At 45.8% G+C, this 17,066-nt stretch overlaps 1 protein-coding gene across 2 annotated transcripts in view; it reads right to left on the bottom strand.

The window, feature by feature from the left end:
* Positions 1-17,066, bottom strand: part of THOC1 (THO complex subunit 1) — a 467,835-nt gene that overhangs the window by 388,010 nt on the left and 62,759 nt on the right. For both annotated transcript variants that reach the window (XM_069219988.1, XM_069219989.1), the window contains exons 4-5: positions 10,320-10,386; positions 5,845-5,963 (exon numbers count right to left, since the gene is read on the bottom strand). In XM_069219988.1, coding sequence (XP_069076089.1) covers positions 5,845-5,963; positions 10,320-10,386 — 186 coding nt within the window. The remainder of the gene's footprint in view (positions 1-5,844; positions 5,964-10,319; positions 10,387-17,066) is intronic.

Genomic DNA, 17,066 nt, shown 5'->3' with positions numbered 1-17,066 from the left:
TGCACCACCACAATTGACTAACCTCAATGCCAAGCCCTGCTTGCCATACCCACTGCATGAACATCCAACAGCAACGATACAGGGGAAGCTAGGGATGTAGAAAATGTCACAGACACCTAGCATAATGCACCACTTACACCCCCCACAGGTGCACCAGCCAATTTCAATGGCGAGGAGGTGCCACGGCTACCCAGTCCCCCAACAGTAAATGCCCCCAGTGACGACAGTAGCTCTGGAATGCTAGATCTGGATGAACTACCTGGCCCATCAGGGACCACTGGTCAGTTGGCTACCCCAGCCCGCACCCAGTCCACAACAGAGCCTCTCCCCTCAATATCGAACACCACAGCAGCCACCCAACATCCCTACACCTCAGTCCCCAGGACACGTCAATCAGTAGTGTGCCCACCTGTACAGGAACCCCAGTCCACACCTCACAGCCGAGACAATCAGGGTCCTGGGGTCAGTGGCGGTGGGCACAGCGTTCAGGTGACACAGGCACAGGGGGGCGGGGACAGGCACAGGGACACACGGATGACAGCCGTGCACCAGGGGGAGGAAAGGCCCAGAGAAACAGACTGTCCAGGAGGCACTCACCAATGTCCTGGGGGCTTACCAACAATCCCAGGACAAGATGGTTCAGATGTTAAACATCATGCAGGAGAACCAGCAGCTGCAGGAGGTACACCACCAGGAGATCAGGAAAGATTGCAGACGCTCAACACAATCGGTCTTCATAGCAGAGGTGCTGGCTGATATGGCCAACATCATGAGGGACACAGCACACCAGCGGGTCCCTTCCACTAGCCAGTCAACTGACTAGTCCTCCTCATCTACTGCAGCTAGTGGACAACAGGCCCTGCCACAGGACTCACACGCCACTGGCACTCCTCCCCCTGCAGAAGGTGAACCACCCTGCAAACAGTCCCTGAAACCCAGACAGACAGCAGAGACACTTGCCAAGACCAAGACCACCACCAGGAAATGAGACCCTCCTGAATGTCCCCATTGTGTTTCACTCAGTCACCTTGTCCACTTTGAACTGCCATTGCTCCCCTTCCTATGGCCCCTTGAACACACGACCTATGCTACAAACAAACTGCACCAATACCCTGGACTTACCTCTACCATCACCCCATTCAATTGCACCATTCCTTCTATATATTTCACTACAATAAACACCCCTTGAACAAAATTTAAATGACAGTGCTTAATGTGATGAAAATGTGCATTATTATTAATAATTTCATCTTGTGCTATTGTCCTGAACTTTGTGATTGCATACAAATAATGGCCTTAGCTGTAGGTAGTCATCACATTAGTACACAGTTGTAACCACACCAACATCTGCAAACTGAGAAGGCATAGATGACAGTCAGTCGAGATGCAAAGGAAGTGACTGCCATTATGCTACAGCCACACTGAAAAGATAAATAATCAGAGGAATGGTGCATTCCACTCTCTATTCTGTGTGTCATTGGAAGTACTGCTGTATGACTGATGTCCTGTTGTCCACATCCTCATCCTCAGCCTCCTCATCCTCACTGTCCTGAGGGTCCACTGCTGCCACAGGAGCATTTTCACCTCCCTCCTCCTGCAGATAGGGCACATGTTGTCTGATGGCCAGGTTGTGCAACATGCAGCATACAACTATCTGGCAAACCTTCTCAGGGGAGTAGCACAGGGATCCACCTGTCAGATGGAGGCAAATGAACCTGGCCTTCAGGAGGCAGACGGTTCGCTCCGTTATCCTCCTGGTTCACCCATGAGCATCATTATACCTATTCTCAGCCCCTGTCCTGGTATTCCTCACAGGGGTCACGAGCCATGACAGGTTTGGGTAGCCACAGACATCTGCAAAAACTGAGGTACAAACATTAGCCTTGCACAATCTTATGGGGGATGACTCCTGAAGGTATACACTGACATGCATTGGGTGTGGACTCAGGCTCACCTATTAGCCACACCCTGTGCCTCTGTAGTTGTGCCTTCACATTTGGGATGCTGCTATTCCTCAAAACGAAGGCGTCATGCACCGACCCAGGATACTTGGCAGCGACGTGGGAGATGTACTTGTCAGCCAGGCACACCATTTGCACATCGAGTGAGTAGAAACTCTTCCGATTTCTGAACACCTGTTCATTGTGCCAGGGGGGTACAAATGCAATATGTGTTCATTCAATGGCCCCAATAATATTTGGAATATGTCCGACTGCATAGAATCCAGCCTTCACAGTGGCCAAATCTTCCACTTGGGGGAAAGCGATGTAGCTGCACATGTGTTTGAGCACGGCAGAAAAAACCCTTGCCAGCACTATTGAGAACATTGGCTGTGACATTCCTGCTGTCAAGCCCACTGTCACTTGGAAAGAGACAGTTGCCAGGAAATGGAGCACAGACAGAATTTACACAAGAGGGGGTGAATCCCAGTGGAATAACAGATAGCTGATATCAGATCAGGCTCCAATGGAGCACATAGCTCTGTGATTGTGGCCCTGTTCAGTCTGTAGGTGAGGTTTATGTGTCTGTCCTCCAGTGTAGCCAAGTCCACAAGGGGTCTTGCCTCCTCCTCCTACTCCTTCACTTTGGTAGGTACCTAAGGGACACAAGAGTGAGAAGGGAGTGACAAACTGAACAATGGAACCACCACCTCAGTGTAACTGAGATTGTATGTAATTGGACAACATAAATGGCAATGTATGCACAATTGCCAGCAATGACGCAGTTTTCAATTTCAGAATGTTGACCACCACCATAAAATGGCGACTGCCTGTCCTGTATGTAGGGACAGGTGGAAGTGATGTAACTCCACCGGCATTGGGCATCATGGGGGAAGGCGGTTTTGCACCGCAATGCAATTCCTCATTGGCTTATATGGGGCTCTATGGAGTATAGTGTCCAATGAGGATGACCGTCGGTGGTGACGGTGTACACCGCCGCGGACGTGAATGCCATTTTCTGTCTATAACCTCACTTGATTCCTCACTTTTCACAGAACACCACCACTACTGCATGTGCTGCTGTGACCAGAGTCTGGAGCGTACCATGGGCCGTGTGACAAGAGAAAGGGTCTCTTCCTTCACTTCAGAGGAGTTAGAGTGCCTGGTGGATGGGGTCCTACCCCTGTATGAACAACTATATGGGCCTCCAGACCAACAGGTGAGTACACCATGGGGACAATGCATGCAACAAGGTTGCATGGGGATGTGTGTGTGTATTTAGGGGGAGGTATGTCTGGTGGTAGTGTACGTGCATGGCTCCGGGTGATGTGTGTGCCATTTTAGGGTAAATGGTATATGTGTGACAGGCTGGATTGTATGGTTAATGGTGTCCTCCTGTCTGTATTTCCTCTGCAGGTCAGTGCCCATCAGAAGAAGGGATTGTGGTGTGCCATCGCCAAGGACGTGCAGACCCTGGTTACCTACAGCAGGCAGAGCACCCACTGCAGGAAAAGGTGGGAGCACCTGAAACGCTGGGCTCAGAAGACCACAGTGGCCCAGCTGGGAATGGCCTCCCAACGAGGGAAGGGTGCCCATCGGAACCTGACCCCCATGATGGCCCGCATAATGCTGGTGACCTACCCAGAGCTGGATGGGCACTTGAGGGCAGCACAGCAGCCACAAGCAGGTGAGTACAGTGTGTGCAACAACCATCTTTGCTCCCTGGCATGGGATCCTAGTGGTGGGTTTCAGTTAATGGGTGCCCCTTAATGCCAGCTCAGACATTGCTGCATGGTCCAGCTCAGGGTAAATGGGTGTATGGCAAAATCTTGCTAGGTGGCATTTCATGTCAGACAGGGCTTAGTAGGTCCCAGGAGGGGTGCAGATGGCAGTGGTTGGCTCTCATCTTGCTGTGGTACCTAGCCAATGGAACACCAGTGTTGTGCACAGTGCTCTATCTTGATCCCGGTCTCTGATGGTAATGTGTATGTCATCTGTGGTGTTGGTGCTGCAATTGACCCAGTGCTCCATTTCTCTCTACCCCCCCCCCCCCTTCTCTGTCATCCTGTCCATGTGTGCACTAGCATCATCTGGCGGAGGAGCAGGGGCACGACCACGGGACCCAGGAAGCAGAGTCCCGTGACGCCAAGGGGACCAGTGGGACGGAGGGTGAGGAAAGCACCACGGCAGGGACAGGAGGTGACAACACTGACTCCGATTCCTCCTCGGATGGAAGCTCCCTGGTGATGGTGAACACCACTGGAACCACCCCTGCTACAGGTACAGCCGCCACCCCCCGTACCAACACCGCCCTCCCAGTAGCCCAGGCCCGCTCACCTACGAGGGTGGGCATCTCCTTCACCCCAGGCACCTCAAGCCCTGCCCCATTGAGTCCTGCTGTCATCTGTGAAGAGGCTATTGACCTCCTGAGATCCATCTCTCTAGGGCAGTCAACCATTGTGAATGTCATCCAGGGGCATCCTACATGCAGCAAAGCAATGCCTTCCTGGATGGCATCCACGGTGGGTTGGCGCCCCTATAGAGATCGTTTCATGACAGCCAGTGTCCCTGTTCCTACCATCCCCCCCTCCAACTACCACTTCCCAGTCCCCTCACCCCCAACCCATCCCATGCACACATAGACAAGCATGCACACAAAACAACAGATAAGACTTGCATAGACAAACACAGGCAGGTCACACATGCACACTGGAATTAAACATGATTAAAGTTGTGTACACAAACGTAGGCTTGTAGCACTCTCAATTCATACTGAGCAAAGCTGGTTCCGGTAAACTCACATTTTTGTCATAAAGGGATGGTATCATTTTTCTGATTTAGGTCCAGGTGAGTGAGTTATAAATATGCCCCTAGTTGGGTAAAAAGGGGAATCAAGTAATAGGGGTTTGTTCAGAAACCATTTGTAATTATGGTCAGGCATAAATGAGAAAAATCAGTAACAATCTGTTTTTGATGGGAAGTAAGAAAGGAACTTTAATGGACTCTGTGACCAGCCCTACAGGGGGGCTGGTCTCCAAGGCCACTAATACCACTCCAATGAAGACACGCCGAGACAAAGAGAGCTGTTCTTTGCTCGCACCACAGCAGTATTAGCCACCCAAACAGACCTTGAAATCATGTGGCTGTGATTCTGAAAATGGGACTCTTTACAATCATCTCTCAAACTTCTGTTGTTGCGCTCAGAAAAGCCTAGATCAGTTTTGCAAATATTTCCAATGTAAGTCTGGAACCGGCACCAGACCAAGAGTATTCATATTAAGGCTGTTCTTGTTCAAAAGGTGCACTTGTAACAGGCCTTGAGCCACAGAGCAAATAAGAGCACATTTCAGTCGAGAGCCCTTCGAAAGAAGAGAACAAGTCTGTTTTTCATACAGGATACATGGAACATTTATGTGCATTCTTAACCCTTTAGCCCAGGTCATAGTGACTTTAATTCAACTTCATCATTATGCTGCAACAGGTTCAAAAGTTGTGATAATCATGTTGGTGCAACATCACATGTAGCATGTGAGAGTTTATTGAAATAGCAATCCCATGTCAAGTATTTAAGTGCTAACATGAGGAACAAAAATATATATATATATTTTTTAAAGCGTTAAAAAGAAAGTCAATACGTCTGGCGATGTCTGTGCATTGCCTTCAATGAGTAACAGAACTTGTGGCAGACAAAAGGAGAGGCACTGGGAATAAAACATATAGCGTATGATTTTTTCATTGCCTAAACAACCTTGGTAAATACATGGTGCTCCTGGAATAATATTTTGTGACATCTCAAAAGACAATCACGTAGAGAAAATATCTACTACAAAGTTACAGCCATCTGCAGGTATCAAAATACATACACAATTGTTCAACTGAAAAATCTATAAGTTGTACTGCTTACCGATTTCCACGTACTGACGTTCCTTTCCACAAACGTGAAGATTTTATCACACTGATCCAATGGCAGACAATCCAGAACATCTCCAAGGAGGACGAAAGGGGTAGAAGCTGTGACAATACCTTGGAGAGAGCAGATTTAATGCCATTAATAAACTGCTAATAAACAGTCAAACATTTTGATACAGTACCAAGATTGCCTCTTCACCACTCCCCTCTGTCTCCACCCTCCCCCCAAACCCTCCCAAGAAACACTGGCTAGGCTCCCCAAAAGAAATCAGGATTACCACAAAGAGGAAATAAAAGAGTAGGACTTTGCAGATGAAGATTACCTGCACAGTCTAAACACACAAGTCACAAGTATAGCAAGGCCAAACTAGATGGGCAGCACAATAGATTTTTTTTGCAACACAAATTCATCTTTATTCCTCAACACATCCTATTTGCAACTTTCTAGCTAAAAGATTATTAAAAGTTTGCTTTTCTAGACGCCATATAACCCATGTTATTCAGCAACAGCAGCAAATTTCTACAGAATGCTCTTCAAAGTTGACAAAAAAAGACTGGCTAATTACACTGACGAGAACATATTGACACAAACTGTAAAACAGTCACTGGTGGATCAATAATTAGCATTCCAGTGGTTAAATGATCATATGATCATTTAAAAAATGTCTAATTTGCAAATTATCCCCTTATTTCCACCCATGACTTCGCTTATACAGGTCTTCAACTGACAAACCACAAACATACTGACTCAATTGTTTTGTGCCTTATTTCAATAGCTGTAAGGAAAAGTAATGTCATTTTTAATATATATTTTAGTTTTGTACAGCACTGTACATCAGTTACAGAACAAATCAGAATGACCAGCTGAGACGGAAAAAAGGAAGGCGTGAGAAATTAGGATCCAGGTAATGCACGGAATCAAACCCTACCTGGCATACCTGTCACTTCCCCAGATGCAGAGGCTTTTCAGCCCACCTTGAAGAGCTCTGCTTTAACAAGTCTCTAGAAGCTAAGATAATTTGACTTAGTAGCAGAGGTTGAGCACATGGTAATGTAGAGTCTATGGAATTGACCATTCAATGATCACACACTTCGTTTTGCCCACTGTTGGTACACTGGTGTATCAGACAAGAACAGGTCCAGATGGGATGAAGGAGTGTGCCAGATTCCTAAGGAAGGCTTTGCTCTGGTACACCTGGTGCATTATTGCCAGTGGTCTGAGACCCTGCTGACTCTTCTTAAGCTAGCTGCACAGTCACATTTCCCTAGATTTAGACTTGTAAACTCATGGCTCACTGGTGTATCAGGTAAAAAAAGGTTGATCTAGGTTCCTGCTCGGATGTATTGGAGGAAGGCTTTTACTCCAGTACACATTGTGCGTAACTGATATAGAACTTGTCGACGGTTTTCTAAGTTAGGCTCACAGAGTCACGTTTTCATATGTTAAGACACTACACCTTGCCATCACCAGGGCCCACATTAGTTACACTCAAATGAGAGAGCACTGTTCAGAGTAAGGGGAGCTGATAGTGGACACTCAGAACCACAGCATGGATTGAAGATTAAGATTGGGACTGAGAAGACTACAAACACAACGCTTTTTAATTGTAGTGGAATGGCTGGTAGCGAAATATGGAAAGCAGACCTGTCAAAAGGACTCAAGTACTTCCCACAACAGAACTGCGGATTTAGTCTTTGCCTCAATTACGCAGTTAGCTCTCTTTCATACACTGATTCGAATAATCCCGGTTCTTGGTAAAGGACTGCATATTTCTTTGAATAAGAAGTGGGACGGGGTGCAATCCTGATAGAAGCAAAAAGCTACTGTTGGAGCATTTAGATTATTTAAATTAATCTCAACCATTGGTAATTACTTGAGGCCACCTTCCAATACATCTGTTTTTGCTTGGTGTGATACTACAGACTGGGGCCAAGTAGATTCAAATCACCCTGGATCATGCGCAAAAGCAAATGTTGTTAACTTTAAAGCAGGGCAGTTCTCCAGAGGTCACTCATGGTACCTCAACCTATCTCTTTGTATCTCTGGTTTCATTATCCATTTCAAAAGCTGGAAAAGTGTCTGTTCAAGAAGATGAATGAGCAATCTCTTAAGCATATCTCTGTCAAACAAACTGTACACCATCCTTTACTGGTTGTAAGGTTTGTGTGATCCAAGCATACTTTAGTTGCCTACACCGATTCTGGAATAGGGTGATAAAATAGACGTAGGCTCAAACAGATTCTTGGGCTGTGACACAGTTGATAAAAAAATTACTGGTAGTTGAAGAGAGGCTGCATGACTCAGCTGGGATCCCAAACAAGCAGGGGCAGGTAACAGAGGGCTCTGAAGGCAGCCTGTCAGGCTGATCATTGTTGGAGGGGCTGATCCTGTGTTACGTTTAGCCAGTGTATTATAATATATAGGCTGTTTGGCAACCAAAAAGACAATACAAGGACTAATAAGTTCTCTGCAGCTCTTGTGAGGATTGAAAGAGCACCTCATGGATTCATATGTTTACATTATTGAACTGAATACAAACTTGTTGCCCGTCGTGTCTGGCAATACCAGCCATTAAAGGCCCGCTCCAGCGTTAAAGGGCCGAGTAGAGGACACGGGCCATCGCTACTGTCAGCTTTCCAATTGCCCTTGGTTCCTCTTCTATTTGTAGTACAGCTTCTAATACTTGAATCTGTTCCTTACTTTACTTGTGCACAGATGAAAGCTCTGTGTGATCGACCGAGGCAAAGGGGATTCTCAGAAAGGAAGTTACTGACATGTTGCAAAAATTTCTAGACACCCCGTTGGATGTCCTTTCCCTCGACTCCTCATGACGCACCACAGAGTGCGGTCCACTTCAACATGCCATACTAAAGGTTTATGGAAGAAGCCCAGCACCAAGAGATCTTGGTTATTCCTGCCAACCACCACCATTGTCTGATGTTGTTCTTCTGCAGGGAAATTGTCTTTGTGCGGGGTCCACAAAAGGTGATCAGCCAAAGGTTTTGCCACACTGATGTTTCAGTTGATTGCAGCTCTACATGCAAGTCTGGTTCTTGTCTCCAACTCTGTGTAATCACCTTCTTCCTCATTACACTAGTAGTGAAAAGTGTGGGAGGGGAAATGATATGTCAGGTTTTACCAAAAGTGGCAGCTGGATCGTTAGTAGCCTACTATGGTCCCTGGTCATGCAAAGCATCTGGTAGGACTCAGATGCAGGTGCACTGGTCCAGGACTGGAAAGTACTCAGAAGCAAAGGGATCCCTTAGCACTGGGCTTTCCAGGTGGTGGAATCAATACTCCTTATATACGAGGCAAAGTGCACTGACTTGCAAAGTATCTCCTTGATCTTCCCTGCTGGCAACAAGGCCCCCACCCCCTGGGCAAAAGTAGATGCACCAGTGACCGCAGCTTCCTTTGCGGCAGACACTCACCTCCATGCCTCTGAGGGTTCTGCTGCAGGGAAGTTGTTTACATGTGCAAGTCTCCAATGATTGCAACTGTTTTAGTGCCTTACCTCAGTCTGAGCAACTTAATCACTGCAGCTTCACCTCCGCAGCCATTCCACCTTCACTTCATCTAAAAGTCACTCTAAGATTCGCTGCATTGTCCCCTTTTAGGTCATTTTTTTTTATTTTATTTTTTACATGTTTATCCTGTTGCGCTCCCTTGCTCCCTGTCCTCAGCAGCCCAGCAACACTGAAGAGTGCCAGGAGCGCTCAGTCTCAGCAAGCAAGACATGGGAAGTATGGGCTTGCTCTAAGCCACTTACTCACCTCAGGAACACAGTATGCAGATTCACTTGACATTTCCCCACCTGCCCTCTGTGTTTCCAGTGCAGATAAAGCCCTCAGTGGTGCCCGTGTAGGTGAAACAAACAAAGATGGAGCTGAGCAAAAGGAAATGCCTCCTACTACAAGTCACTCTAGGCCATGCCCAGTTATATCATTGTTTCTAAGCTTCTTCCATCATCTGTCATCTTGGAAATCTCTTTGTGGTTACATATCTGAAGTTGCTCTTCACAACTGTGGCAACTGATTCCATTAATTAGAATATTTTCAGTAGTCTTTTACAGATAATTCTTCCAGGACCCTCCGAGGATGGATCCTGGCCAGCCATTATGTGGTGGGGCATAAACGAAGAGCTTAGAAGGACGGCTTGTGGTCAATGTCTCATTATGACCAGCAACAACCTTCTTTAAGAAATGTTGGCCACTTGTTCGGGGGCCACAGAACTAGAAGCTGGTGGAGCATTCAAAAAGAAAACATACAATTGACTAGGACTGCAATAGTTTGAAAACTCCCAATGAAATTTCACCACAAATTTAGCCACTGTTTGTCTGAGACTTTTTCAGGGTATACCAGTTTTTGTCTGTCAAGTAAACTGTTGGGGCACCAATCTTATTTAAAGTAGAAACCAAATACAACATCAGCAATGAACCCAAACTAGAGTGTCTCAAATACTTGACATACCTTCTGTGACACCATTAATGGCCAGGGAAATAATAGACAAGACATTCTTGCAGGATGCCTGGTTTATCTGTGGAAAAATAGAAGGGAAGCACAGAGATTCAATTATACCTGTATCAAGCCATCCTAGCTGTTCCATCTGGTGACATATTTACAATGAAAATATTATTTAGATGATACACTTTGGTTAACAACAGAAGATATAAATTAAGAACTAATGGTGGCGCAGAAAAACATTACAAGTTAGTCCACATGTTGTCATTCAGATTTAGACTCTGTACGGAAATGCCTCCTTGGCATGGTTACCCCCTGACTTTTTGCTTTTGCTGATGCTATGTTTTGAATTGAAAGTGTGCTGAGGCCTGCTAACCAGGCCCCAGCACCAGTGTTCTTTCCCTAACCTGTACTTTTGATTCCCCAATTGGCACACCCTGGCATCCAGATAAGTCCCTTGTAAGTGGTACCCCTGGTACCAAGGGCCCTGATGCCAAGGAAGGTCTCTAAGGGCTGCAGCATGTCTTATGCCACCCTGGAGACCCCTCACTCAGCACAGACACACTGCTTGCCAGCTTGTGTGTGCTGGTGAGAACAAAACGAGTAAGTCGACATGGCACTCTCCCCTCAGGGTGCCATGCCAGCCTCTCACTGCCTATGCAGATATAGATAAGTCACCCCTCTAGTAGGCCTTACAGCCCTAAGGCAGGGTGCACTATACCATAGGTGAGGGCACCAGTGCATGAGCACTGTGCCCCTACAGTGTCTAAGCAATACCTTAGACATTGTAAGTGCAGGGTAGCCATAAGAGTATATGGTCTGGGAGTCTGTTTTACACGAACTCCACAGCACCATAATGGCTACACTGAAAACTGGGAAGTTTGGTATCAAACTTCTCAGCACAATAAATGCACACTGATACCAGTGTACATTTTATTGTAAAATACACCCCAGAGGGCACCATAGAGGTGCCCCCTGAAACCTTAACCAACTATCTGTGTAGGCTGACTGGTTCCAGCAGCCTGCCACACTAGAGACATGTTGCTGGCCCCATGGGGAGAGTGCCTTTGTCACTCTGAGGCCAGTAACAAAACCTGCACTGGGTGGAGATGCTAACACCTCCCCCAGGCAGGAGCTGTCACACCTGGCGGTGAGCCTCAAAGGCTCACCCCTTTGTGCCAGCACCGCAGGACACTCCAGCTAGTGGAGTTGCCCGCCCCCTCCGCCCCCGGCCCCCACTTTTGGCGGCAAGGCCGGAGAAAATAATGAGAAAAACAAGGAGGAGTCACTGGCCAGTCAGGACAGCCCCTAAGGTGTCCTGAGCTGAAGTGACTCCAACTTTTAGAAATCCTCCATCTTGCAGATGGAGGATTCCCCCAATAGGATTAGGGATGTGACCCCCTCCCCTTGGGAGGAGGCACAAAGAGGGTGTACTCACCCTCAGGGCTAGTAGCCATTGGCTACTAACCCCCCAGACCTAAACACGCCCTTAAATTTAGTATTTAAGGGCTCCCCTGAACCTAAGAATTTAGATTCCTGCAACTTACCGAAGAAGAAGACTGCTGAGCTAAAAACCCCTGCAGAAGAAGAAAGAAGACACCAACTGCTTTGGCCCCAGTCCTACCGGCTTGTCTCCTGCCTTCTAAAGAACCCTGCTCCAGCGACGCTTTCTCCAGGACCAGCGACCTCTGAATCCTCAGAGGACTGCCCTGCTTCCAAGAGACCAAGAAACTCCCGAGGACAGCGGCACTGCTCCAAAAGAACTGCGACTTTGTTTCAAGGAGCAGATTTAAAGACCCCTGCAACTCCCCGCAAGAAGCGTGAGACTTGCAACACTGCACCCGGCGACCCCGACTCGACTGGTGGAGAACCAACACCTCAGGGAGGACCCTCTGGCGACTCCGAGTCCGTGAGTAACCAAAGTTGTCCCCCCTGAGCCCCCACAGCGACGCCTGCAGAGGGAATCCCGAGGCTCCCCCTGACCGCGACTGCCTGAACTCCATTTCCCGACGGCTGGAAAAGACCCTGCACCCGCAGCCCCCAGCACCTAAAGGAACGGAACTCCTGTGCAGGAGTGACCCCCAGGAAGCCCTCTCCCTTGCCCAGGTGGTGGCTACCCCGAGGAGCCCCCCCCCTTGCCTGCCTGCAACGCTGAAGAGATCCCTTGATCTCTCATTGATTTCCATTGAAAACCCGACGCTTGTTTCTACACTGCACCCGGCCGCCCCAGTGCCGCTGAGGGTGTACTTTTTGTGTGGACTTGTGTCCCCCCCGGTGCCCTACAAAACCCCCCTGGTCTGCCCTCCGAAGACGCGGGTACTTACCTGCTGGCAGACCGGAACCGGGGCACCCCCTTCTCTCCATTGAAGCCTATGCGTTTTGGGCACCTCTTTGACCTCTGAGCTGCTGGTGTGGTATCTTTGGGGTTGCTCTGAACCCCCAACGGTGGGCTACTTTGGACCCAAACCTGAGACTTGTAAGTGATTTACTTACCTGACAAAAACTAACAAAAACTTACCTCCCCAGGAACTGTGAAAATTGCACTAAGTGTCCACTTTTAAAACAGCTTATTGTGTTTTATGTAAAAAGTATACATGCTAATGTAATGATTCAAAGTTCCTAAAGTACTTACCTGCAATACCTTTCAAATGAGATATTACATGTAGAATTTGAACCTGTGGTTCTTAAAATAAACTAAGAAAATATATTTTTCTATAACAAAACCTATTGGCTGGATTTGTCTCTGAGTGTGTGTTCCTCATTTATTGCCTGTGTGTGTGTACAACAAATGCTTAACACTACTCCTTTGATAAGCCTACTGCTCGACCACACTACCACAAAATAGAGCATTAGTATTATCTCTTTTTGCCACCATCTTACCTCTAAGGGGAACCCTTGGACTCTGTGCATACTATTCCTTACTTTGAAATAGTGCATACAGAGCCAACTTCCTACAGACTCTCAATACTATTATGTGAAAATAAGAATGGGATAACATTCACAGCAATCCGAGGAATACAAATGCCTCTACCAGCATATAGATGGGGACTGCTAGTATGAAAGTCCTCTGCATTGTTTTTTAAACTGTGCTGTGCTCCCCTTGTATATTTCTGAAAAGTACTGTGCATTTTTCCCCCAGCCAGTTCGACAATCCTGTTTGTCCAAGAAGGGTTGTCCTCCGTAAACATATGAGAGAGTTAGACTATGAGGTCATTGGGGCATCCAAAGAATACCCCTCTTTAGGATAAGGACTACAGATTTCTCAACCCAATTTATGCGTAGACGGGCTGTGGCCTTTTTATCTTTGCGCAGAGGGAGCTGGTTGGCCTTACCTCTCCGATAGTAAAGTCTGTGTAATCCTCCATTACTGGGGTTCTTTGCCTCCATCCATCATGTCTCAAACATGTGTGAGTAAAACGAGGCGCATGTATAAGTGTGTAGAGACAAGCAGTTTACAATGCAGGGCTAGATAAGTGAATGGACTCCACATGTGACAGTGCTTTAAAATGGTAGACTACTTTGTGTAAAGCTTCCCAGGGTCCATCAAGAATCTGGTATCCTGCATGTATGCAATATTTTCAAATCAACCCACTGAAACCATTTGTCTCTGTGGGTAAGGCGGTGGTAGCTCTTTGAAGTGGCCACAATGCTCCCTCAAATGGTGAAATTCCCATTTCATACTGGAGATCAGCATTTCTGTAGCGAACAGCCTTTTGTTTAGAGCCATTTCATTTAACTACCCGAGGCAGATCTAGCGACATTCAGGGCGGGCAACCAAACAGGCCTGACGCACAAACTGATCACACCTTAGCCATGATTCTCACACTAAAACTGGATGGGACCCTCAAATTGAAAAGTTTGAGAAGATCTAATGGACTACGTATTGTCATCAGAGAAGGTTAAGGACTTGACATAATAATTAGTACATTGTTTAACATTTCTTCTCCATGTGCAAGGATTTCCTTCAAGACAGTGTAGAAAATAACACTGTGGAAGATCCAGGAGCAGATCCTCTGTAGCTTGGTACTTTCCCCTCAGAATCAGGACAAAACTGTGGAGCAGCTGTTGATCTACATGGAGAGAAAGATTTGCTTGCCTATGGGAGACACTGGACTGTGATTATTAGGAAGAGTGACCGAAATAACAGTGAGCAGAGCTAAGTTTGAATTACTGTTAGAGTCCAAGTGATTCCAGGGATAAAGCAATCGAATCTAAGGATAGAACAACAGTCACACGCCAGCTGCCAATTGAGTATTAGCCCCTTTTCAAGTACGTTGTAGGAACCACAAGACTTGTATTTGCCTCCAAGTCACAAAGTTTACACAGAAACTGGTGGGTGCAGAGTTACAAAGTCGCTGACCTTGAACATCACTAAGTCAAATCAGGGGCATACTGGCACCTTTCCTGTCACCGTCCAAAATGAGTAGTCCAGTGACTAATGTACTTTGGACTCCAGCTGTATGACTTAGACTTCAATGCCTGGTGCCCACAGCACAAGAGAACCTTACTGAACATGTGGTCACCATTAAAGAACATTACCAGAAACTCCCAAAGGCATTTAACTTGCCAAATGAAGGGTTGGCATTGTATCCTTTGGCTGGTAGGTTCTGTTAGGCAATTTGAACTTCACAGCAGATGCACTGGCCACACAAGAATTTATACTGAAACTGGTCTCAAAATCAAACAGGTTATCATAATTCTGAAAATAATTTTTTCAGCATTTGAAGTGTGCCCCTCAGTCTTTTAAAAAAGTAGTTAAAACAAAGCTGCTATGTTGTGGAGCTTGTATGCGTGGCAAATCTCAAGATATCCGACTCCAGTCCTCCTACCCCAAAAGCATAACATGTGACACAGAATCAAACACTAACTTATATAAAGCGTAAAAGCTATAAATGTTTGTTTTTTGTGTCAGACTTCAAGCCCAGTATGTGCTACATCTTCGAATTTTCACTCTGCGTCATAGGTTTTTTTTCTTTTTTTTTCTTTTCAAATAACAGGGAGTACTTGGTCACCCATCTGGAGTGCAGGCCTCAGGACTTCAGTGATAAATATAGTTTGCTCTTACAACCGAGGCCTAGTAATCCTTGACTGTCCTGGAATCCTAAAAAATACTCCACACACTGACACACCAATGTCTAGGTGGAGACAAACCGCTACCTTCACCGGCCAAAAGATAGCAGAAAAATCCAAAATAAGAACAGCCACAAATTCTGACGTAAGGATAACAGCAGAGAGAGGTGTGGAAAGTGGAACGAAGAGTAAGTACGAAAGGTCACAAAATATTCACAAATGGAAAGGGAGCACAGCAAATGGGTAAGATAAACAAAAAAAGGGAGGGGGAGAAATGGCATTTGAGAGGAAGCTGGGAGATACTGGAAAGTTTCCGTCAATGAAAGACGTATGGGTTCAATTGAAACAAAACCAAGCATTTACCACCCCCGCGAAATAGAAAAAATAAAAAGGAGCAAAGAGAAAACTAAAAATACATTTTTCAGTAACGAACAGAAAAATAGTGATACAAAGATCATGTAACAGGTGAAGACAGTGTGGCTTTACTTGCTTACTGCCATTGACAAACCTGGTCTCAACTACAGATCTGTGAAATATACTGAACTATCTGATAGACCTTTAGAGTATTACAAATGCAAAAACAGGTCCTAAAGGGTGATTAACACCATGTATTTAAAAAATAATTAAAAAAAGAAAAAACTAATTTAAAGTATACCAGCAACATCCCCAAGACAAAAAAATACTACTCATACCAAAATACGTTAAAATGAATTTGCTTGAAGGTTAGACTAAATGTATCAACTACAATAAGTAAGTAAAATCAACCACACAGTACTTTTAGGCTTTGGGGATTTTCGATAAAGTTGATTGAAAAACATAAGCCATTCTGAAGAGCAAATGGTCAACATTTTCCCAATAATGAGTTGATAATTATTCTAGTGCCATATTTCTCCTCAAAAGTTCAGGTCAGTTGACAGCTCACCTGTCTGCAAGACTTATTTGTACCAATTCTTTAAAATATACATAGAGCAGACTCTGGGGGCACCGTGAGGAATATTACCCTTGAGCCTCAAGCAATTGGCTGTTTGGTGTATTATTACATCTTCGGAGTGTTTGGATTGCAAAGCAAGAGGGACTATTTTATATTTAAATAGTACACCCAATCATCCCATATTACATTCTTTAGCCATATATGCACTATACAGATAAAGCAAACATTGTTTTCTATTCCCCCCCCCGCCCACTACATCTGGCTTTTCTTTAACATTTTACTTAAGACTCAAAAGGCAAGCCAGACCTATAGCTGTTCCAATGCCTGTTAGGTTGGAGGTGCATTCCACTTGCAGTATTCATGGAAAACAAAATATTTAAACTTAATTTAAGAGTCTGTGGTACAGCCTTCTTCACCCATTAACTACTACGGCACCAGAAACTTCAGCTATTGGCTCGAGACATGGTCAATTACATCTTGAACAGGAGTATTTTAGTCTCATTGTTTTTCTATTGGCTGTTTAGGAGTGTCATTCCACCTACTCTCGAATGTAAGAGGGACTATTTCACATGTGAAATCAGTTCCACAGCATGCTAGAGGCACTGGGGAGTGAGCACCAATAAAAGCATGTAAAGAAGTATAGGGTGGTTAAAAAAAAAAATGCTTTATTTCCTGTAGCATGTATTTTTTATTCTCTTGTTAGCATTCTCTTCTCAGTGATTAAACAATCTCTTATTCATCATCTTGTGCCTAGG

The sequence above is a fragment of the Pleurodeles waltl genome, chromosome 2_2 (assembly GCF_031143425.1).
Source record: "Pleurodeles waltl isolate 20211129_DDA chromosome 2_2, aPleWal1.hap1.20221129, whole genome shotgun sequence".
NCBI classification, from domain to species: domain Eukaryota; kingdom Metazoa; phylum Chordata; class Amphibia; order Caudata; family Salamandridae; genus Pleurodeles; species Pleurodeles waltl.
Note: the sequence above shows the minus strand (reverse complement) of the source record. Positions and strands in the feature narration are given on the sequence as shown.